This window comes from Thalassophryne amazonica, chromosome 1 (assembly GCF_902500255.1).
Source record: "Thalassophryne amazonica chromosome 1, fThaAma1.1, whole genome shotgun sequence".
In the NCBI taxonomy this organism is placed as follows: domain Eukaryota; kingdom Metazoa; phylum Chordata; class Actinopteri; order Batrachoidiformes; family Batrachoididae; genus Thalassophryne; species Thalassophryne amazonica.
Genome location: NC_047103.1, coordinates 123,523,528 through 123,547,634, shown reverse-complemented (window position 1 = coordinate 123,547,634; position 24,107 = coordinate 123,523,528). Strand labels below are relative to the sequence as shown.

The 24,107-nt window shown below is 44.1% G+C and overlaps 1 protein-coding gene across 1 annotated transcript in view; it reads left to right on the top strand.

Moving 5' to 3' along the window:
* The first annotated feature begins 276 nt into the window (after nucleotides 1-276).
* Nucleotides 277-24,107, top strand: part of LOC117513790 (semaphorin-5B-like) — a 145,128-nt gene continuing 121,297 nt past the window's right edge. The window contains 1 exon segment of the mRNA XM_034174021.1: nucleotides 277-498. Within this exon segment, the coding sequence (XP_034029912.1) occupies nucleotides 477-498 (22 nt within the window). The 5' untranslated portion in view covers nucleotides 277-476.

Genomic DNA, 24,107 nt, shown 5'->3' with positions numbered 1-24,107 from the left:
TGAGATGTATTTGTGAAAGAAGAGTAGAACATTCAGAGACTTGATTCCTGACCATGTCAAATAATAAATCTAGTTGAGTTTAAGTTCACGGAGAGAGGTTGCAGAGAAAAAGATAGAAAGCAAGGAAGTGGTGCAGCTGTGTGCCTCTTTAGGATTCCTCCTCTCGACCTCCTCTGGCCGGAGCCAAAGCGACATCATTAGGATTGGCAATTTACCGAGCAGCCATTATGGTGCAGCCATGGCACGTTAGTGTTTCTTTTTAACTGTGGTGAAACTCAGTCTATTCACTTGTAAAAGAGAGCAGCTATTGGCAGATAGTTGGCAGGCTGCACAGAGAGGCCATTCTCCCCGGTAGGAAGGAGCTGAGAACACTGCCTCGGAAATGGTCCTCTCTGAATATTTTGATGGAGAGACGCTGGATGCCCTCTCAGTGGTCTTTTTCTCCAGTCAGTAGACTGGACTTATTTTGTAAATAAATGATATTGCTGACGTTAATAGGTAAGTGTTATCAGCAGCCATGACATACTTTAGGAACTGTATTTTGTGTGTTTTAAAAAATGTTTTTTCGATTGAGTCCGTCTTTGGAATCCTGGGTTTGGAAGTAGGTAGTTGTGGAGTCACTGCTTTCTTTAATCATATTTGGATGCTATCCAAGTAATCAGGAGGACAGAGTTGGAACAAGGGGGTGCTACATGAAGGTCACACACTGGACTCCTTCCTTTTATTTTGGGTGCCACTGAGGAATGAATTTGTGAGCTTCTAAATGACGAGATAATTACTTGTAATTATTTTGCGTGTCAGTTCAGTGAAGAGGATTTGGCTGGAGTTTAAAGAAGTTCACTTAGCATGTGTGTAATTCCACTTGAAGTGTTTTGAATAATTTTGAAGTTCTCTGCACGTCTCTGCGAGTCAGATCATGACACATAATTCATTACAATAGCTGTCTTGTCAGAAAATAATTTCACCTATTTCTTACTGCTGCTTTAATTGAGCCATTCATACAGTATCCAAGTGAGACACACACACAAACACACACACACACACACCATGGGAGGGCCGTCCCCTTACCTTCTTCGGCACCTTCAACAACGGCATGTTTGGGCCGGGCAACTGTAGCCATTAGGAGGTAAAAAGACACAGGAGGGCCAATATTTTTTAGAAAAAACTGAGAAATTCAGTTTTTTTTTTCCTCACAACTTTATTTAAAATTTTTTGGCTATTCTTTGAATTTATAAAGTCAGAAATTTGCAAGAAGAATAAACCCACCACAAATTTATGCTAAAAACTCACAGATTCGCTGACATTAAGGTCGATACAAGAAAAACTTGGATATTCTCTGAGATTCATTCATTCATTTTCTTCTGCTATCTTGATCTTTGTGGCAGCAGCTTGAGCACCTCGCGCCACACTTCCCTATCCTCAGCCAAGAAAGTTAAAGAGGGGATCCTGAGGCATTTCTGACCCAGCTAGGAGAGAGCCCTGCCTTCTGTTTCACAGGATCGCGGATGCAACACTGATCCATCTGAGATCTCCTCTTGGGCGTAGTACTCACAACACAGCTTTGATTTTGCATGCATGTGTGATTTAAAAGATTTTTATTTTTAAATCTTTACATTTAACTACAGTGAGCAGGGGTGGTGGCCAAGTGGTTAATGTGCTTGGTTTCAGTTCAGAAGGTTCCGGGTTCAAATCCCACCCCTGCCACATTTCTCCATGTAATGTGGAGTTGCGTCAGGAAGGGCATCCGGCGTAAAACTTGTGCCAATTCAACATGCAGATCCACCTTGGATTTGCTGTGGCGACCCCAAGTGCAAACAAGGGAGCAGCCGAAGGGACTTACTTTACATTTAACTACAGTAATTATGGTAAAACAATTCAGCCATTTTTACATGACAAAAACATGAATTATTTTGACATGTAATGTAAGAAAAATGTTCATACCCTACGGATTTACTCTGCAGGATTAGTGGTTCCACTGTCTCCTTGGAAATGCTGCTTTCCATGTGGAGGTCACTCTTGTTCTTGTGGTTTTCTTCCCGCCCAAAACACATAGGTCACATGACCTGTGGGCTGTGTTCCAAATCTCTTCATACATTGTTAAATCTGAGCTGTAGGAATGAATGAATGAATGGTTCAGCAAAACGCAGCTAAACATGAATGTTAAGCACCTTTTCCATGTGGAGCTAGTTACGTTTGCAGAAACCTCTCCAACATGCAGTGACAGCAGTTTCCCATTTCACTGAGGCTTGGAACTGCTATAATTTTATTTCTTACTATTAATGGTACTTGATCCCTTTCTATTTGTATTACGTATTCATTAAATATAGTACAACCGGCAAGTCATGATTCAGCAGCACGAAATATACATTAATCTGTTGGTTCATGATATTGTGACGAAAAGCGCCTCATTTTCATCACAGCAGCACAAATTGATTCAAATTCATTCCGTGATGGCTGCACGAAATTAAAAGTGAAGCAGGGGGGTGGGGTGGGGGTGGGGGGGTCAGGGTGGTTATGGTTAGGGTGGGGGGAAGGAGTAGGATTAGGTTATGGTTAAGGTTAGGGTTGGGGGTAGGAGTAGAGTTAGTAATCGTGAGTTAAAAAAGCCCAGTCATGAAAATTTGACTCATTTCATCATGGGAGCACGGAAAAAACAAACAAACAAACAAAAAAAAAAACAAAAACAAAAAAAAAAACGTGAGACTGGGCTGCTATTTTCTCCCAGAATGTAAATGTCTGCCAGCATTTCATTCTGAAACCATTTGCTTACTCTTGTACATAGGTGGGAAAAAGTTACACAGAGTACATTCAGTGTCCACAACAAGAACATAAATATAGCGCATGCCATCTGGTGGCAGCAGGCAATGCAGCCACTGTTTTCTTCTGCTTCTGCTTACATCTGTACAAATGCATAATGTAGCTGCCCTTACGTTAATCTGCATTTTGTAATTAAATTTACAATGCAAGCAAATTATGGTCATAGTGACAATGGAGGACCCATTCCATAGGCCATGTCATTTTTCTGAGTGGTTAAATCAATTATGTTTAGCCTGCTGAGAACCAATAAGGTCACTGCCTGTTGTATATTCTAAAACCAAATAAATCAAAGGCCTACATGCCCAGATTCTATTGTGTACTCATGCATTCTTTAGGGCCCCTTCACACATAGAGCGAAGTTTGGAGGAAGTGCATACTTAGTGCACATGACGCAGGAATCGTGTGCAATGTCGTCCCTGCCACCAACGCCTCGTACACCTGTTGCTACAACTATTTGCACTCGCAAAGTGCAAGCGCCTGAAAGACAACGTGTGTGCTGTGTGAACCCATTGCACCCTCTCAGGGCAGGTGCCGGCCAAATTCCCGGTGACATGCACAAACACTTAACACCGCTCACACTCTTGGCACGACAACAGACTGCAGACAATCACTGTCGTACTGCTGTGAAATTTGTCTAAGTTCCCCACGAGTGTGACTTTGCAAACACACACACTGACAGGAGGCGTGGCTTCCGACAGAAGCATCTGTGGTGATCTGTCATTCTGGACCTTCCAGCTACACAACACCTACTGTATTTGAACACTCATGGACTAACAACTGTCCACTGTAAGGTGCGTGTGTCTGATTGGTGTATTTGTGTGGACATACACTCAACAAAAATATAAATGCAACACTTTTGGTTTTGCTCCCATTTTGTATGAGATGAACTCAAAGATCTAAAACTTTTTCCACATACACAATATCACCATTTCCCTCAAATATTGTTCACAAACCAGTCTAAATCTGTGATAGTGAGCACTTCTCCTTTGCTGAGATAATCCATCCCACCTCACAGGTGTGCCATATCAAGATGCTGATTAGACACCATGATTAGTGCACAGGTGTGCCTTAGACTGCCCACAATAAAAGGCCACTCTGAAAGGTGCAGTTTTGTTTTATTGGGGGGGGGGGGGGGGGATACCAGTCAGTATCTGGTGTGACCACCATTTGCCTCATGCAGTGCAACACATCTCCTTCGCATAGAGTTGATCAGGTTGTCAATTGTGGCCTGTGGAATGTTGGTCCACTCCTCTTCAATGGCTGTGCGAAGTTGCTGGATATTGGCAGGAACTGGTACACGCTGTCGTATACGCCGGTCCAGAGCATCCCAAACATGCTCAATGGGTGACATATCCGGTGAGTATGCCGGCCATGCAAGAACTGGGACATTTTCAGCTTCCAAGAATTGTGTACAGATCCTTGCAACATGGGACCGTGCATTATCCTGCTGCAACATGAGGTGATGTTCTTGGATGTATGGCACAACAATGGGCCTCAGGATCTCGTCACGGTATCTCTGTGCATTCAAAATGCCATCAATAAAATGCACCTGTGTTCTTCGTCCATAACAGACGCCTGCCCATACCATAACCCCACCACCGCCATGGGCCACTCGATCCACAACACTGACATCAGAAAACCGCTCACCCACACGACGCCACACACACTGTCTGCCATCTGCCCTGGACAGTGTGAACCGGGATTCATCCGTGAAGAGAACACCTCTCCAACGTGCCAAACTCCAGCGAATGTGAGCATTTGCCCACTCAAGTGGTTTACGACGACGAACTGGAGTCAGGTCGAGACCCTGATGAGGATGACAAGCATGCAGATGAGCTTCCCTGAGATGGTTTCTGACAGTTTGTGCAGAAATTCTTTGGTTATGCAAACCGATTGTTTCAGCAGCTGTCCGAGTGGCTGGTCTCAGACGATCTTGGAGGTGAACATGCTGGATGTGGAGGTCCTGGGCTGGTGTGGTTACACGTAGTCTGTGGTTGTGAGGCTGGTTGGATGTACTGCCAAATTCTCTGAAACGCCTTTGGAGACGGCTTATGGTAGAGAAATGAACATTCAATACACGAGCAACAGCTCTGGTTGACATTCCTGCTGTCAGCATGCCAATTGCACTCTCCCTCAAATCTTGCGACATCTGTGGCATTGTGCTGTGTGATAAAACTGCACCTTTCAGAGTGGCCTTTTATTGTGGGCAGTCTAAGGCACACCTGTGCACTAATCATGGTGTCTAATCAGCATCTTGATATAGCACACCTGTGAGGTGGGATGGATTATCTCAGCAAAAGAGAAGTGCTCACTATCACAGATTTAGACTGGTTTATGAAGAATATTTGAGGGAAATGGTGATATTGTGTATGTGGAAAAAGTTTTAGATCTTTGAGTTCATCTCATACAAAATGGGAGCAAAACCAAAAGTGTTGCATTTATATTTTTGTTGAGTGTAAATAAAAACATATATCGCCGTGGTGGCGACAAGGTGCAGTAAGTGAGCGCGCACACGGAGCGGACACTGACAGCCCCCCAGGTTGAAACGGACCGTCAGATCAGAACACATTATGGGCGATCTGACCATCACATCACCCACGTGAGCTCTGTTCCACATGATGTGGTGTCTGTGCTGTGGTGCGCCATCCACAAGACACGCGTGTTGGGCAGAATACGTGCACGGCCGACTGGATGACCTGACCAGTAGATGTGGACATGATCAGAGCACACTGCTTCTCATTCATGTCATTTCATGACTGTATGTCAGTGACCATGGGTCATCACCAGAGGAACAGACGGATCATATTTGCATTGCTCGAGACATGTGGTGTTTTTATATGTTGTGTGATTTCATTTTTTTGTAATACTTCCATGTCCTTCCTGATATGAGGCAGCTTCCCACAGCTTTCAAAGAACAGCTCCGTAGCTCAGTGGTAGAGTCTCTGACTGGGAATCAGAGATTTTGAAAGGTGCAAGTTCCTTTTTTTAATTATTGCACATAAGCGGCACGATGGGGTTCCACACGTATGAGCTGGTTTTTATTTCTTCCACATAAGCGGTGACATGTGGTGCACCTGGCACTGTTCTGCTCGAAGGGCACCGGTGCATGCACGAACTCTTGCACCGGGTTTGTGCATACCTGCCTGTCGGCGCAGTTTTTTTCTGAGCGATGTTTCATGCGCTAATTTCAAACTGTTTCACACTGTTTTGCCGTTTTGTCCAAACGCTGTCCAAACTTTGTCACTATGTGTGAAGGGACCATTAACAGTGAAGTCTGAATGTTTATGCAGCTTCAGTTCTGTCCTCACCCTTACCAAAAAATAGTACTTATAAATATATAAAAAGTAAACTAGAAGTATACTTGAAACATACTTGCATATACTACTTTTTGGTAAGGGCAGTGCACAATGATGTCCATATTCTCCTCAAAGTGTTACGCAAGTTGGAATCAAATGCCTTCTTCACTTTCTTAACACTTGATCTTGGACTTTTCTGCTTTATTATAGAGCTTTCAGTTGGTCTTTTACAACCATTACCATCCATCTTTCTACTTCTTGTTTGCATGTTTTTGTGCATACACAAGATCATATCTCTGTTCATGTGGTATTGTGGGAAACAGACATATGTGGACTGTGTTTAGTAACACTAAAGCAAACCAATGTGAAGGGTTCAGCTCAAAATGGCAACAGTATATATAAGTCTATTTTAGAATTTCATGATGTTCTGACTGCTGATCAAAGTATTGCTAGGCTATATTTGAATGCCAAACCCACCATACTATTCTGAAAACAGACCATTTTACCCACCCACACTTGCTGCTTTATTAGGGATGACACAGTGGTTAGTGATTAGCCCTGTTGCCTCACAGCAAGAAGGTGCTGGTTCTCTTCCTGTATGATCCTTTTTGTGTGGAGTTTGCATGTTCTCCCATTGTCTTGTTTTCTCTGGGCACTCCAGCCGCCTCCCATAATCAAAAGTATGCTTATTTAGGGTTTGCTCCTGATCAAGGCAGTGGCTCTACATCTGGAGTTGGTCCCCGGCTGCCAGACTGTGGCTGCCCACTACTCCTAGTGATTGGATTGTGTCTAACGAGAGTTACGTATGTAACTACAGTTCTATGAATTCTGGATGACTGCTAGAGGGTGGTGTATAGCACCTGGATTATTCCAAGTGTGCATGCGCAGAGGTCGAGTCTTATACCAACAAAGTCATATTAGTAAGCATGACCTGAGTGATGTCAACCAACAGTATATGAGACCGTGTCACCCAGCATTAATTCCTTTTGGAATCTGCCGCCTAGACTCTGAGTGGCAACCAACTCTGGTGATCATCCGGAATTCATAAAACCATAGTTACATACATAACTCTTGTTCCATTTCATTCCTCCTGCCCACCAGAGGGCAGTGCTTAGCACCTGGATGACCTCATACCAACATGGTCACAAGGAATCTGCACTTACCGAACCTCAGTTGCAGTTCGAAGAGACCAATAATACAGCCATTGTCACAGGGTGAGCAGCAGCCACATTAACTCTGGAGAAGTGGGTGAACGTACAGGAGGAAGCCCACATTGTTGCAGCACAGATGTCGGTCAGTGGAACACCTCTCAGGGTAGCCCAGGAAGTGGCTATGCCCGGGATAAATGACATCTCACTGAAGGAGGTTGATGGTTGCCATTCCTGTAAGATTGCAATATAGCATCATTAATCCACTCTGACAGTCTTTGCTTGGACAATGCACAGCCCTTCCTGTGCCCCTATAGCAGACAAACAGAGCATCAGTTCTGAGAAACTCAACAGTCAATTCAATGTAATGTCTAAGTGCATGAACAGGACACAACAGAGTATAATTAGTCTCTGCACTAGACTGTGGGGCAAAGACAGCCAAGGTTGGTTAGTATGAAAAGCCAAACTCTCTTTGGTATAAAGGAAGGGTTAGGTCAGAGAGTAACCACTGACCCATCAGAATTCCAGTGCACACAGTTCTCAGGAATTGACAAGGCATGGAGCTCGCAACACGTTTTGTGGAGAAAATTGCAAGGAGGAATCCAGTCTTAACAGACAACTATCTGAGGTCACCACTACACTGTGGCTCAAATGGTGAAGAGCAGAAGCCCTCTAGGACCAATGGAAGATCTCAGGATGGTACATGTGCAAACCTCGGAAGCTGAAGCTAGAGAGCACCATTTAAAAAAAACATCATATCAAGGAGTGTGACCCTATTGAGCGATCATCAACCATAATGTGCCGAGCAGAGACAGCAGCAACATAATCCTTAATTGTAGAGACAGAAAGACTATTGTCAAACAATGTTTGAAGATAGATAAGCAGCACTGGCACAGAGCAACTCTCTGGGTCTACACCCTGTGTACTGCACCAGTGGTTAAAAAGCTTCCATCTATTGTCATATAATGTCCCAGTGGAGGACGGTCGGGCATACAGTATGGTCTGCACAACAGCTTGGTCACAAGAGTTCAGCATGGAGTCTGGCCTCTTCAGGGACCACACATACAGCTGAAGACATTCTGGATGACAGTGACAAAAGATCCCTCCTCTGAGGGAGAGGCCGTGACTCTCTGCTGAGGAGCATCAGAATCATGGGGAACCATGTCCTGCTCGGCCACAGTGTGGGGCTACCAGCAACACTGCGTGATTGCTCATGCATATCCTGTGTAGTGTCAGCATTTTCAACAGAAGAGGAGGAAATGCATACAGTAGACGGCCTGGCCAAGAGTGAGCCAGAGCATCTTGGCCCAAGGGGCTATCCGGTTCTGAGAAAGAGAACCACAGGCAACAGTGTATTGTGGTGTTTGAGGTAAACAGATCGACTTTCATCTTCCTATACTTTTCCCAGATCATTTGCACCACTACTAGCCCAGAGGCAGTTTCTGTTGTGAGAGCAAATCTGCAGCATAGTTCTGCATGGCCGGCAGATGCACAACTCTGAGACTCTGCAAGTGAAGCAAAGCCCACTGGAGGAGCTTCTGGGCTTCTCTAAGGAAATAAACAGACCTGGTTTATATGGTAGACCGTTGATGTGTTGTCAGACTGGACAAGCACTTTTCCCCTCTAGGCCAGGTGAGAAATGCCACAGAACTAGGCGGACAGCCTGCAGCTCTAGCACACTGATGTGCTGAGGCCTCTCGTTAGGGCTCCAGACACCCCTGACCATTCTGTGGTTCCACACTGCACCCCAGCCTGAAAGTGAGGCATGTGTTAGAATGACCTCTCGGTGAGAGGGCAGAGAGGCCAGAGGAACACCATGTGTCATGAACTCCCTGTCTCCCCAGGAGTGAAGATATTGAAGGCACTGGCGGGGAAGATGCTCAGTCCTGTTCTGATGCAGCATAGAGTTGAAGCCCAGGCTGTTGAAACAGATTTGTAAGGGGCACAAAGACAGGAGTCCCAGAGGTACAACTGTTTCCCAAACAGCTAGGGGAGCAGACCATAAGTCAGTCTTGCATTCCTGCAAACATGGGAGACCAGAGTGAGAATATAGTCCACTCTTTGAACAGATCGGCAAGCGCTCATCACCAGTGAGTCGAATGCAATGTCAATAAAACCTGTTGCCTTGGAGTAAAGGAGCTCTTTGTGAAATTCACAGACAGCCCGAGCTGCGACACGTGGTTCAGTAGAGTCATTTAGTGCTTTCTCCTATCTTGGAGTACACACAAGCCAGTCATCTAGATACAGAAGAATCTGTGTCCTTTGAAGGCAAACTGCCTGTGGTGAACTGACACCGGGATGTGGAAACAGGCATCCTTCAGGTCCACAGTGGTAAACCAGTCCCCCTGCCAAATTGCCTGGAGAATGTCCAATGTGCAGAGCATGTAAAAGTTGAGCACCTTCATGTACTAATTTAAATTTCTGAGGATGAAAACCGCCACCCTTTTTTGGAACTAGAAAATAAATCAAATAGAACCCCCTTAAGTGATCTGAACTGTTGACCCGTTCGATGGCTCCTTTCTTTAGGAGCTCTATAATTTCCTGCCTGAGAACAAGAGACCTCTCTGGGTCTATAACAACCATGATGTTTACATCATTGAAGTTGGGGAGACGATGACTGAACTGAATATTGTAGCCCCTGACCAGTGTGGAAATCATCCATTGGCCTGAGGTCTGAGACTTCCCCCGGTTGAGCTGTGTCTGGGGAAAAATGACCGGTGGCCTCATACCGGGTGTCAAATCTGACTGCTACAGCCCCTTGATGATTTCGAGGGGCGAGCATGACTGTCCTGTTGGTTTTACCGATCATTTCTGGGAGGTCTACCTATAGGTGGCTGAAAGGTGGACTGCTGGGAGGGCTGACGAGGCAGACCATGATCTGAGGGACCACATCCATTCGCAGGGTGGGAGTCACCTGCATGCATAGGTTGGTGCCTGGGAGTTCGCTGTAATTTAGCAAATTGCTGGCGAGACCTATTTGCTTGAACAGCATGCTCCACAGTCTATTGGGCCCCAGGCCCAAAAACCTGGACTGGAATGACAGGCAGGGTGCATAGTGATACCCTGCATGCCTCAGACAAGGCATGATTGGACCAGCCACGCTTTGCATGGGGCTATGGTCAGGGTGGGCATCAACCTGCCAAGCTCTCGTGACATGTAGGCGAAAGCTAAGAGGGAAGCATCACTCAGGCTCTGTGTGTCACTGTCAGCACCAGCATCTTGGAGAGACTGTGAGAGTGCAAGGGCAAGGTGAGACAGGTAGTTCCCTAGATGACCAATTTGAGCCACTGTGTCATACCTCTTGGTAAGGAGCTCATCAGTGACCCTACACTGAGGCCATGGACAACAAGGCTCTGGATGGGCAGCATTGGTGGGTGTGCCAACGAGGCTACTAAGAACACTGTCAACTGATGGCATGTGGTCTAAGCCAGGAGTGGGCAATCATGTTCCATGAAGGGCCAAGACACTGCAGTTTTTCCTTGCTACCAATCACATCAGCAGGTGATTTCATTGATGATCAGGTGTTTATGTTCAGGGGAGAAGCTCATCAGCAAACCCACCTGCTGAGGTGATTGGTTGTAAGGAAAGCCTGCACTGTCTTGGACCTCATTGCCTACCCCTGGTCTAAGCCATTCTGCATTACATCCGTCATTGCAAACAGTGCCCTGCAATCCTCTGGCAAATGGGAAAAGGACTTAGGATCAGACCAGCACCTCTGTAGCTCTTCAGTATATGGCAAGGAGGATGGGACACTGAACACTGGTTTCTGAGTGACCCTAAAAAGGGCACTAGAAGGAGCAGTCTCCATGGAAGGAGCAGTCTCTGTGGCAGGAGCAGTCTCTGTGGAAGGAGCGTTGATGCCAAGCTGTGACAAGGCCAGCTGAATGGCCTGCTTAACAATGAACAGGCCAGACTCAGACATCTGAGGAGAATCCATGTCTAAGGTGTGGGAGTGCATTACAGAAGGAAGAGGGGAACGGTCCCCCTGTTCTTGGCCTCCAAACTGATCTGCCTGGCCCACACTAAATCATGACTCAGATGCTGCAATAGACATAGCATCCTCATCATGTTGGCTGGTAGTGGGGGGAATGTCAGCTCCTCCTCACTGTATGCAGAAGCTGAAGAAGGGTGCAGACAATGGAGCAATGACTTCATCTGTGCAAATTCAGAGGCTAGCGTGTTGACCTAATCAGACAAGATCAGGTCATGGCTACTATTCCTTGCTGTACCAGTAAGGATTCAAGGATTCAAAGGATTCAAAAGAATTTTATTGTCATATGCACATAGGAACATGTTCCCTGCACAATGAAATGTGTTTACTGCATTTTACCCATCCTAATTGCCAGTTAGGAGCAGAGGTCGCCTTTATGGCGCCCGGGGACCAGCTCCAGATGTACATCCCTGCCTTAGGTCATGAGCAGGGCTGAGCAAACCTTGACCGGCCTCATGACAAACAGACAACACACACACAACACACACAACACATAAGCCGGCCCGGTACATGAACACATATAAAAGCACACACAAGGTAAAAATTGGGAAGAAAAACCTCCAGTGCTGCTGTGTTGGACCACGCAGCAGTCCTGAAGAAAAAAAAAACCCCATCGCACAGATAAACAGTGACAATCACACAAAAACAGATGACAGCCGAGACTTGAATGTGTCCAGTGTTCAGACAGACAGCCTGGAAGGCCGCCCTTGGTGCCATCAACAGCCTTATCTGTCCATCCTGGGGGGGAAGGGGGGCTCCCAGTCCTGAATCAGTCCACCAGAGTCTCAAGGTCCCACAGTCAACGTCTCAGGATTGGGAGGAGACTGAGAGGCAGGGAAGACAGGGAACTGAGGCAACAGAAGTGTTCTTCGGAGGAGGATTTTATCCCAGCAGCCTTGAAGAGCAGCTGGTGTTTGGGAACCAAATAGATATCCAGATTAGCAGACGCCTGAAAGATTCCACAGTCTGTAACACAATGGCTTCCAATACATCTGAATAGAGAAGAGGAGATGTGGTCATTACTGATGATCAAAGCGGTTTTCCAGTGCAGCCATTCTCCCGAGATGGATTCCAACGTGTGGTTAACACCCGCCGACTGAGCTGACACTGCCTTCCAATTCAATCAATCATGTGGGGCAGCCTGGACGGGCCAATTAGTGCTGCTTCCACCTTCTTAATTTTCCGGTAAACCAGTGCTATGGCTGCTCTACACAGTAGAAACCCGATCACCACAGCTCCAAATAAATAGACATCAACAACGTCCTCCACAGACAACGTGTACAGGCACATGACTTGCCACCTCTTCCAACTATCCATCACGTACCCTGCCACATGTGTCCCGGCAGGACAGGTTGGGTCCTCCGCTCCCGAGTATCTTGCAGAAAAAATAGTGTCAATTGCGCTCAGAGACCACTTGATCAGATCCATTTTTGCCGTTTTCCAGAAGAGCAGAGCTGGCAGCCTCACAGACAACACGCTACAGAAGCACGAAAGATAAGGAGGGAGGAGGGAGGAAAAATGCGACCGTCTCGACCGAGAGCAAGAAGGCAAAAAAAAAAAAAAAGGCGAAGCGTCTCCCCGTCGTCAGGATGACAATTTAGGTCATATTATGGAGTTCATTTTGAACAAAAGGAAAACGTGCACACATTTTATTAATTCAAGGGCTTAATTAAAGGAAAACGTGCACACGTTTTATTAGTTCGAGGGCCCAATTAAAGGAAAACGCGCGTGAATTATCACGGCCAGGAAAACGCGCGCTCATTTTATTAATTCAATTGAAGGAAAACATGCGCTCATTTTATTAATTCGAGGGCTCAATTAAAGGAAAACGTGTGCACGAATTATCATGGCCAGAAAAAAATATCACTTTATGTGACCTCTCCCAGGTTCCATAGGAGTCTCTGTTGTCATATTTTGTGCTTCATAATGTGTCACATTTTCAGTGGGCGACAGGTCTGGACTGCAGGCTGGCCAGTCTCGTACCCGCACTCTTTTACCACAAAGCCACGTTGTTGTAACACGTGCAGAATGTGGCTTGGCATAGTCTTGCTGAAATAAGCAGGGACATCCCTCAAAAAAGACATTGCTTGGATGGCAGCATGTGTTGCTCCAAAACCTGGATGTACCTTTTAGCATTGATGGTGCCATCACAGATGTGTAAGTTGCCCACGCCATGGGCACTAACATGACTCCATACCATCACAGATGCTGGCTTTTGAACTTAGCGCTGGTAACATTCTGGATGGTCTTTTTCCTCTTTTGTTCAGAGGACACAACGTCCATGATTTCCAAAAACAATTTGAAATGTGGACTCATCAGACCACAGCACACTTTTCCACTTTGTGTCTGTCTGTTTCAAATGAGCTCAGGCCCAGAGAAGGTGGCAGCGTTGCTGGATGTTGTTGATGTATGGCTTTCGCTTTGCATGGTAGAGTTTTAACTTGCACTTGGAGATGAACTGTGTTAACTGACAATGGTTTTCTGAAGTGCTCCTGAGCCCACACAGTAAGATCTTTTACACAATGATGTCAGTTTTTAATGCAGTGCCGCTTGAGGGATCAAAGGTCACGGGCATTCAATGTTGGTTTTTGGCCTTGCCGCTTACATGTAGAAGGTTCTCCAGATTCTCTGAATTTTCTGATTATATTATGGACTGTAGATGATGGAATGTGTTCCATTTCAAAATGAGCAAATATTTGCACAAAAACAATAAAGTTTATCAGTTTGAACATTAAATATCTTGTCTTTGTTGTGTAATTAATTGAATATAGGTTGAAGAGGATTTGCAAATTATTCTGTTCTGTTTTTGTTTACATTTTACACAATGTCCCAACTTCATTGGAATTGGGGTTGTAACTTTGGACTGGAAGAAAGGACTTGTTGTACCAGTCTAGAAAAGAAAAGATGACTTCGTGGATTGCAACTAAAACTTGGGGTGTTACACTGCTCTCTGTAACCAGGAAAGTGCTTACTTGGACTATTGTGGGCAGGATTCAGTTCCAGTTACTGGTTCCTCAATGACCAGAACAGTCTGACTTCACACCCAAGAAGGTGACCATTGACTGCATCGTAGCTCTGCAGGTACTCACTGAATGCAAGCACCTATATCAACAGTGCTTCTTTCCAGCTTAATTTCATTTTTGCAAAGTGCTTGGCTCAGTTGACTGGGCCACTCTATCGGACATCCTGAACATTTGTGCACCCCCAACAAGTTGTTGGACATCACAGGCAGCCCATCCACAGATAGACTGAATTTTACCAGCTGAAAACTGGTATTTGTCAGGGATGTGTTCTGGCTCATGTTCTGTTCAGTGTTTACTTGCATTGGGTTATGGACAGGGTTGTGGAAACGAGCTGTTTAGGCATCTTTTATAGCGAATGTAAGTTGACTGACCTTGCCTTTGTGGGTGATGCTGTAATTTTTGTATAATTAATGAATCTATGATCTATGGTATTAAAGGCACTGCACTGCGGTGGTTTGAATCATATTTATCTAATAGATTACAATTTGTTCATGTAAATGGGGAGTCTTCTTCACAGACTAAGGTTAATTATGGAGTTCCACAAGGTTCTGTGCTAGGACCAATTTTATTCACTTTATACATGCTTCCTTTAGGCAGTGTTATTAGAAAGCATTGCTTAAATTTTCATTGTTACGCAGATGATACCCAGCTTTATCTATCCATGAAGCCAGAGGACACACACCAATTAGTTAAACTGCAGGAATGTCTTACAGACATAAAGACATGGATGACCTCTAATTTCCTGCTTTTAAATTCAGATAAAACTGAAGTTATTGTACTTGGCCCCACAAATCTTAGAAACATGGTGTCTAACAAGATCCTTACTCTGGATGGCATTACCCTGACCTCTAGTAATACTGTGAGAAATCTTGGAGTCATTTTTGATCAGGATATGTCCTTCAATGCGCATATTAAGCAAATATGTCGGACTGCTTTTTTGCATTTGCGCAATATCTCTAAAATTAGAAGGGTCTTGTCTCAGAGTGATGCTGAAAAACTAATTCATGCATTTATTTCCTCTAGGCTGGACTACTGTAATTTATTATTATCAGGTTGTCCTAAAAGTTCCCTGAAAAGCCTTCAGTTAATTCAAAATGCTGCAGCTAGAGTACTGATGGGGACTAGAAGGAGAGAGCATATTTCACTCATATTGGCCTCTCTTCATTGGCTTCCTGTTAATTCTAGAATAGAATTTAAAATTCTTCTTCTTACTTATAAGGTTTTGAATAATCAGGTCCCATCTTACCTTAGGGACCTCTTAGTACCATATCACCCCAATAGAGCGCTTCGCTCTCAGACTGCAGGCTTACTTGTAGTTCCTAGGGTTTTTAAGAGTAGAATGGGAGGCAGAGCCTTCAGCTTTCAGGCTCCTCTCCTGTGGAACCAGCTCCCAATTCGGATCAGGGAGACAGACACCCTCTCTACTTTTAAGATTAGGCTTAAAACTTTCCTTTTTGCTAAAGCTTATAGTTAGGGCTGGATCAGGTGACCCTGAACCATCCCTTAGTTATGCTGCTATAGATGTAGACTGCTGGGGGGTTTCCCATGATGTACTGAGTGTTTCTTTCTCTTTTTGCTCTGTATGCACCACTCTGCATTTAATCATTAGTGATTGATCTCTGCTCTCTTCCATAGCATGTCTTTTTCCTGATTCTCTCCCCTCAGCCCCAACCAGTCCCAGCAGAAGACTGCCCCTCCCTGAGCCTGGTTCTGCTGGAGGTTTCTTCCTGTTGAAAGGGAGTTTTTCCTTCCCACTGTCGCCAAGTGCTTGCTCATAGGGGGTCTTTTTGACCGTTGGGGTTTTTCTGTAATTATTGTATGGCTTTTGCCTTGCAATATAAAGCGCCTTGGGGCAACTGTTGTTGTGATTTGGCGCTATATAAATAAAATTGATTTGATTTGATTTGATATCCTGATTGCAACAATAGATAGATAGATAGAAGCTTTATTGTCATTGCAGGCGCAGCATACAATCAAATTAGGCATGCTGCTGCACTTGTGCATCAATGCAAAACACTCAAACATTCACCCAAGGATACACTTCACCAAAAAAAGAGTACTACAAAATGTACAGTGTACTATGATAAATAGTTAAAAAAAATTAAATATGGTTAACATTTTGCTATGAATAATATTTGCCATGTATATTGCGCACTTAAGATTTTAATTGTTACAATCCTAAGGGTCCCTTCACACATAACACGATTTAAGTTGACTAGCGCACAAAGGAGAAATTGCATGCCAATCGTGAAAAATCAGAGCTGCCTCCAACGCCTCGTACACCTGTTGCTGCAACTATTTGCGCACACCAGGGGCTGAAAGAGAGAGGGTGCCCTGTGAGAGCCCATTCGATCCCTCTCGTGGCAGGTGTCGGCTAAGTTCCAAGTGACACACACGAACATCTAATACTGTTTGTTTTGCATTTAGAAAATGTGTGGTTATTCGCACTGTTAGCACGAAAACAGTCAGCACACGATTACTTTCGAGCTGGATTTGAAATTTGGCAACGTACCCCAAAGGGTGTGGCTTTGCAAAAAGCCACACACGTGGCCCGTGTGTGTATTGCACGTGTTGGACCCCCCAAAACACATGTTGCGTACGTGTAGTTCGCTCCCCCGCTCCCCCGAACACATGTGATGTGCCGGGGGGGCACACTTGCATAAAATATATATATATATATATATATATATATATATATATATATATATATATATATATATATATATATATATATGCTGCACAGACGTGATCACATGGGGGCCAGACAGGCAGGTCTGAGCGCACACAGCACAGCGAGGTCTCTGTCAGCTGCTGACCAGAGACTCACAATGACAGCTCACATAACACAGAAACATAGTGACAAATTGGTGTGTGCACTGGATGGACAGGGGGTCTAGCTGCTGACAGCCGCAGCTGTTGAGATCTCTGGTTCTGAACATCCCAGATGGAGAATATGTATTGTACAACCCCTGGCAATAATTATGGAATCACTGGCCTCGGAGGATGTTCATTCAGTTGTTTAATTTTGTAGAAAAAAAAAAACAGATCACAGACATGACATAAAACTAAAGTCATTTCAAATGGCAACTTTCTGGCTTTAAGAAACACTATAAGAAATCAGGAAAAATAATTGTGGCAGTCAGTAACGGTTACTTTTTTAGACCAAGCAGAGGGAAAAAATATGGACTCACTCAATTCTGAGGAATAAATTATGGAATCACCCTGTAAATTTTCATCCCCAAAACTAACACCTGCATCAAATCAGATCTGCTCGTTAGTCTGCATCTAAAAAGGAGTGATCACACCTTGGACAGCTGTTGCACCAAGTGGACTGACATGAATCATGGCTCCAACACGAGACATGTCAATTGAAACAAAGGAGAGGATTATCAAACTCTTAAAAGAGGGTAAATCATCACGCAATGTTGCAAAAGATGTTGGTTGTTCACAGTCAGCTGTGTCTAAACTCTGGACCAAATACAAACAACATGGGAAGGTTGTTAAAGGCAAACATACTGGTAGACCAAGGAAGACATCAAAGCGTCAAGACAGAAAAATTAAAGCAATATGTCTCAAAAATCGAAAATGCACAACAAAACAAATGAGGAACGAATGGGAGGAAACTGGAGTCAATGTCTGTGACCGAACTGTAAGAAACCGCCTAAAGGAAATGGGATTTACATACAGAAAAGCTAAATGAAAGCCATCATTAACACCTAAACAGAAAAAAAACAAGGTTACAATGGGCTAAGGAAAAGCAATCGTGGAAAGTGGATGACTGGATGAAAGTCATATTCAGTGATGAATCTCGAATCTGCATTGGGCAAGGTGATGATGCTGTAACTTTTGTTTGGTGCCGTTCTAATGAGATTTATAAAGATGACTGCCTGAAGAGAACATGTAAATTTCCACAGTCATTGATGATATGGGGCTGCATGTCAGGTAAAGGCACTGGGGAGATGGCTGTCATTACATCATCAATAAATGCACAAGTTTACGTTGATATTTTGGACACTTTTCTTAATCCATCAATTGAAAGGATGTTTGGGGATGATGAAATCATTTTTCAAGATGATAATGCATCTTGCCATAGAGCAAAAACTGTGAAAACATTCCTTGCAAAAAGACACATAGGGTCAATGTCATGGCCTGCAAATATTCCGGATCTTAATCCAATTGAAAATCTTTGGTGGAAGTTGAAGAAAATGGTCCATGACAAGGCTCCAACCTGCAAAGCTGATCTGGCAACAGCAATCAGAGAAAGTTGGAGCCAGATTGATGAAGAGTATTGTTTGTCACTCATTAAGTCCATGCCTCAGAGACTGCAAGCTGTTATAAAAGCCAGAGGTGGTGCAACAAAATACTAGTGATGTGTTGGAGCGTTCTTTTGTTTTTCATGATTCCATAATTTTTTCCTCAGAATTGAGTGATTCCATATTTTTTTTCCCTCTGCTTGGTCTAAAAAAGTAACTGTTACTGACTGCCACAATTTTTTTTTTCCTGATTTCTTATAGTGTTTCTTAAAGCCAGAAAGTTGCCATTTGAAATGACTTTAGTTTTGTGTCATGTCTGTGATCTGCTTTTTTTCTACAAAATTAAACAACTGAATGAACATCCTCCGAGGCCGGTGATTCCATAATTTTTGCCAGGGGTTGTATTTGGACAGACATGTTATTCATTCACCTTGAGGTTTCAGCCTCTCATCTGACCACATGACCTTCTCCCATGCCTCCTCTGGATCATCCAGATTGTCACTCATGAACTTCAAATGGGCCTGGACATGTGCTGGCTTGAGCAGGGGGACCTTGCTGCCCTGCAGGATTTTAAACCATAAAGGCATAGTGTGTTATTAATGTAATCTTTGTGACTGTGGTCCCAGCTCTCTTCAGGTCATCGACCAGGTCCTCCTGTGTAGTTCTGGGCTTAATCAGAACCATCCTTACCCCACATGGTGAGATCTTGCATGGACCCCAGACTGAGGAAGATTGACAGTCATCTTGTGTTTCTTCCATTTTCTAATAATTACACCAACAGTTGCTGCCTTCTCACCAAGCTGCTTGTCTGTTGTCCTGTAGCCCATCCCAGCCTTATGCAGGTCTACAATTCTGTCCCTGGTGTCCTTAGACAGCTCTTTGGCCATGCTGGATAGGTTGGAGTGTGATTGATTAAGTGTGTGGACAGGTGTCTTTTAATCAGGTAACACGTTCAAACAGGTGCAATTAATACAGGTAAAGAGTGCAGAATAGGAGGGCTTCTTAAAAAAAACTGACAGGCTTCTTGCTGGTTGGTAGTTGATGAAATACTTATTTGATGCAATAAAATGCAAATTAATTATTTAAAAATCATACAATATGATTTTCTGATTTTTTTTTAGATTCTGTTGCTCACAGTGTACCTACGATAAAAAGTCGGTGGGAAAACTTGCAAAACTGACAATGGATCAAAGACGTATTTGCCTCACTGTATGTGTATGCATATTACTCACATTTGTTGTGAAAGTGTAGGAACACGGACCCACAACAGGGGGCGCAATGAACGGACAATGGAGAAGGTAAATAACAAGGTTTACTATTGTGAAACGAGCACAATAAATACAACAATCACAATTTGGGGGTCGAATCCGCTGGTGTCGTGTGGGCAGGCTCGAAGGTAGGAGACGTCCGTCTCAGTCGAACCGGAACCACCCGAATCTCCTCTGCCACCGAACCCTGGAAATACTGGAGCCGCCAAGTCCCGAATTCCCAGGTGGCCACTGCCTCCGCTCGTCGGATCCGGTACTGCTGGCGGGAGAGAGCAACAACACACAGGTGTGGATGCGACCGCACCCAGTAACGGAGAGGGGAGAAGCCGCCTCCACCTCTTGTCAAAGTACAGCAGGAAGGTGAGTACTTATTCAAGCAATGAAGCTATCAGCAGTCAACAGTCCTGAAAAGGTTTAACAAGTTTAGCTGGTTGTTCAGAATATAAATGCAGAGAATATTACCTCAGTCGTAGGCGATATCTCGGCACTGAGGTGGAGACGCCGTCCTCCTGATATACCTCTGTGCTGAGTGGAACAGCTGTGTCTGGTGATGGGTGACAGCTGTCACCTAGGCTACTCCCATAAGGCGGCAGCGCCCTCTGGTGCCTGGAGCCCGCACTCCAGGCAGGGCGCCCTCTGGTGGTGGTGGGCCAGCAGTACCTCCTCTTCAGCGGCCCACACAACAACATTTACTTTTTTACAGTATAATGTAGACAAGATCACTAAAATAAATAACATAAATGATAACCTCCTCTTTCCTGACAGTATATTTCGGGAGAGCATCTTTTTGGTACTTAAAAATTAAGATCTGCAGCTCTGCAGTTACTACTGCCAGTAAAAAATCGAACTGACATCTGTTAAAATCTTTAGAAGATTGCCTTGCATCAGTGAGAAGCTGGATGTCTAGTAACTTCCTACTTTTGAACTCTGATAAGACTGAAATGATGGTTCTTTGTCCAGTGAGACATCAGCATCAATTTGACCAGCTAAAGCCCCATTTACACATCAATCAATCAATTTTTTTATATAGCGCCAAATCACAACAAACAGTTGCCCCAAGGCGCTTTATATTGTAAGGCAAGGCCATACAATAATTATGTAAAACCCCAACGGTCAAAACGACCCCCTGTGAGCAAGCACTTGGCTACAGTGGGAAGGAAAAACTCCCTTTTAACAGGAAGAAACCTCCAGCAGAACCAGGCTCAGGGAGGGGCTGGTTGGGGCTGAGGGAGAGAACCAGGAAAAAGACATGCTGTGGAGGGGAGCAGAGATCGATCACTAATGATTAAATGCAGAGTGGTGCATACAGAGCAAAAAGAGAAAGAAACTGTGCATCATGGGAACCCCCCAGCAGTCTACATCTATAGCAGCATAACTAAGGGATGGTTCAGGGTCACCTGATCCAGCCCTAACTATAAGCTTTAGCAAAAAGGAAAGTTTTAAGCCTAATCTTAAAAGTAGAGAGGGTGTCTGTCTCCCTGATCTGAATTGGGAGCTGGTTCCACAGGAGAGGAGCCTGAAAGCTGAAGGCTCTGCCTCCCATTCTACTCTTACAAACCCTAGGAACTACAAGTAAGCCTGCAGTCTGAGAGCGAAGCACTCTATTGGGGTGATATGATACTACGAGGTCCCTAAGATAAGATGGGACCTGATTATTCAAAACCTTATAAGTAAGAAGAAGAATTTTAAATTCTATTCTAGAATTAACAGGAAGCTAATGAAGAGAGGCCAATATGGGTGAGATATGCTCTCTCCTTCTAGTCCCCGTCAGTACTCTAGCTGCAGCATTTTGAATTAACTGAAGGCTTTTTAGGGAACTTTTCGGACAACCTGATAATAATGAATTACAATAGTCCAGCCTAGAGGAAATAAATGCATGAATTAGTTTTTCAGCATCACTCTGAGACAAGACCTTTCTGATTTTAGAGATATTGTGTAAATGCAAAAAAGCAGTCCTACATATTTGTTTAATATGCGCTTTGAATGACATATCCTGATCAAAAATGACTCCAAGATTTCTCACAGTATTACTAGAGGTCAGGGTAATGCCATCCAGAGTAAGGATCTGGTTAGACACCATGTTTCTAAGATTTGTGGGGCCAAGTACAATAACTTCAGTTTTATCTGAGTTTAAAAGCAGGAAATTAGAGGTCATCCATGTCTTTATGTCTGTAAGACAATCCTGCAGTTTAGCTAATTGGTGTGTGTCCTCTGGCTTCATGGATAGATAAAGCTGGGTATCATCTGCGTAACAATGAAAATTTAAGCAATACCGTCTAATAATACTGCCTAAGGGAAGCATGTATAAAGTGAATAAAATTGGTCCTAGCACAGAACCTTGTGGAACTCCATAATTAACTTTAGTCTGTGAAGAAGATTCCCCATTTACATGAACAAATTGTAATCTATTAGACAAATATGATTCAAACCACCGCAGCGCAGTGCCTTTAATACCTATGGCATGCTCTAATCTCTGTAATAAAATTTTATGGTCAACAGTATCAAAAGCAGCACTGAGGTCTAACAGAACAAGCACAGAGATGAGTCCACTGTCCGAGGCCATAAGAAGATCATTTGTAACCTTCACTAATGCGGTTTCTGTACTATGATGAATTCTAAAACCTGACTGAAACCCTTCAAATAGACCATTCCTCTGCAGATGATCAGTTAGCTGTTTTACAACTACCCTTTCAAGAATTTTTGAGAGAAAAGGAAGGTTGGAGATTGGCCTATAATTAGCTAAGATAGCTGGGTCAAGTGATGGCTTTTTAAGTAATGGTTTAATTACTGCCACCTTAAAAGCCTGTGGTACATAGCCAACTAACAAAGATAGATTGATCATATTTAAGATCGAAGCATTAAATAATGGTAGGGCTTCCTTGAGCAGCCTGGTAGGAATGGGGTCTAATAAACATGTTGATGGTTTGGATGAAGTAACTAATGAAAATAACTCAGACAGAACAATCGGAGAGAAAGAGTCTAACCAAATACCGGCATCACTGAAAGCAGCCAAAGATAACGATACGTCTTTGGGATGGTTATGAGTAATTTTTTCTCTAATAGTTAAAATTTTGTTAGCAAAAAAAGTCATGAAGTCATTACTAGTTAAAGTTAATGGAATACTCAGCTCAATAGAGCTCTGACTCTTTGTCAGCCTGGCTACAGTGCTGAAAAGAAACCTGGGGTTGTTCTTATTTTCTTCAATTAGTGATGAGTAGTAAGATGTCCTAGCTTTACGGAGGGCTTTTTTATAGAGCAACAGACTCTTTTTCCAGGCTAAGTGAAGATCTTCTAAATTAGTGAGACGCCATTTCCTCTCCAACTTACGGGTTATCTACTTTAAGCTACGAGTTTGTGAGTTATACCACAGAGTCAGGCACTTCTGATTTAAGGCTCTCTTTTTAGAGGAGCTACAGCATCCAAAGTTGTCTTCAATGAGGATGTAAAACTATTGACGAGATACTCTATCTCACTTACAGAGTTTAGGTAGCTACTCTGCACTGTGTTGGTATATGGCATTAGAGAGAGCACATAGACGGTAAGAGCTCCTGGAAGCGTCCCGGAAGAGTTTTTGGCCGTCTTAAGGATCAAACGCCGTTGTTAATGCTGGCACTAGGGGGCGTGGCTTAGTTCCAGCTTTACCGGGAATCATCGAAAAAATTATTCAACATGTCGAATAATTCCGGGAGCGCTCGACGACGCTCGACGACGCTCGACGACGGAGACAACGTGAACAATGACGTTTGATACTTTTTAATTGCTGTTTCATCCTGCCCCTTCCTGTAGTGCCGCAGTTTATACCACCGTAATTGGCGGCCGGCGTTGTATCCCTAATCAATGGCGTGTAAAACGGCGATAGAGTCCACATCGGCATCCTCAAGGGCGTTTTAACCGGCGACAGAGGCAGACAAAACGGTGATGCTAGCGGACAGTACGCCATTCTAAACACCACCTCCCGGTTATTAACGGTATTCCAAACGGCCGATAGGCGTCGGTCAGTATAAAAATGCTACAGCACTGCATGCAGGCCTCTCACTCGCGGCCAGCTCCAGATATTTTTTGCAGAGAAGCTCCAGTATGCCTCCTAAAAGAAAATTGGCAGCGGCAAGGACTTACCAAGAGGTCTGGTTCAGAAGCAGAGGGGAGGTGGAGATGGAGCAACATATTGAGGAGGTGGAAAAGGAAAGGAGAAAAAAAGGCTGAGGATGATCTCCCTCTCCCTGCAGTGACAGAGGCATATTTCCTGCTGCTTCAGCCTATTATACTCTGGGGGCGGTGCCTATATGCAAAAGTTCCTGGAGTAACGCAGGA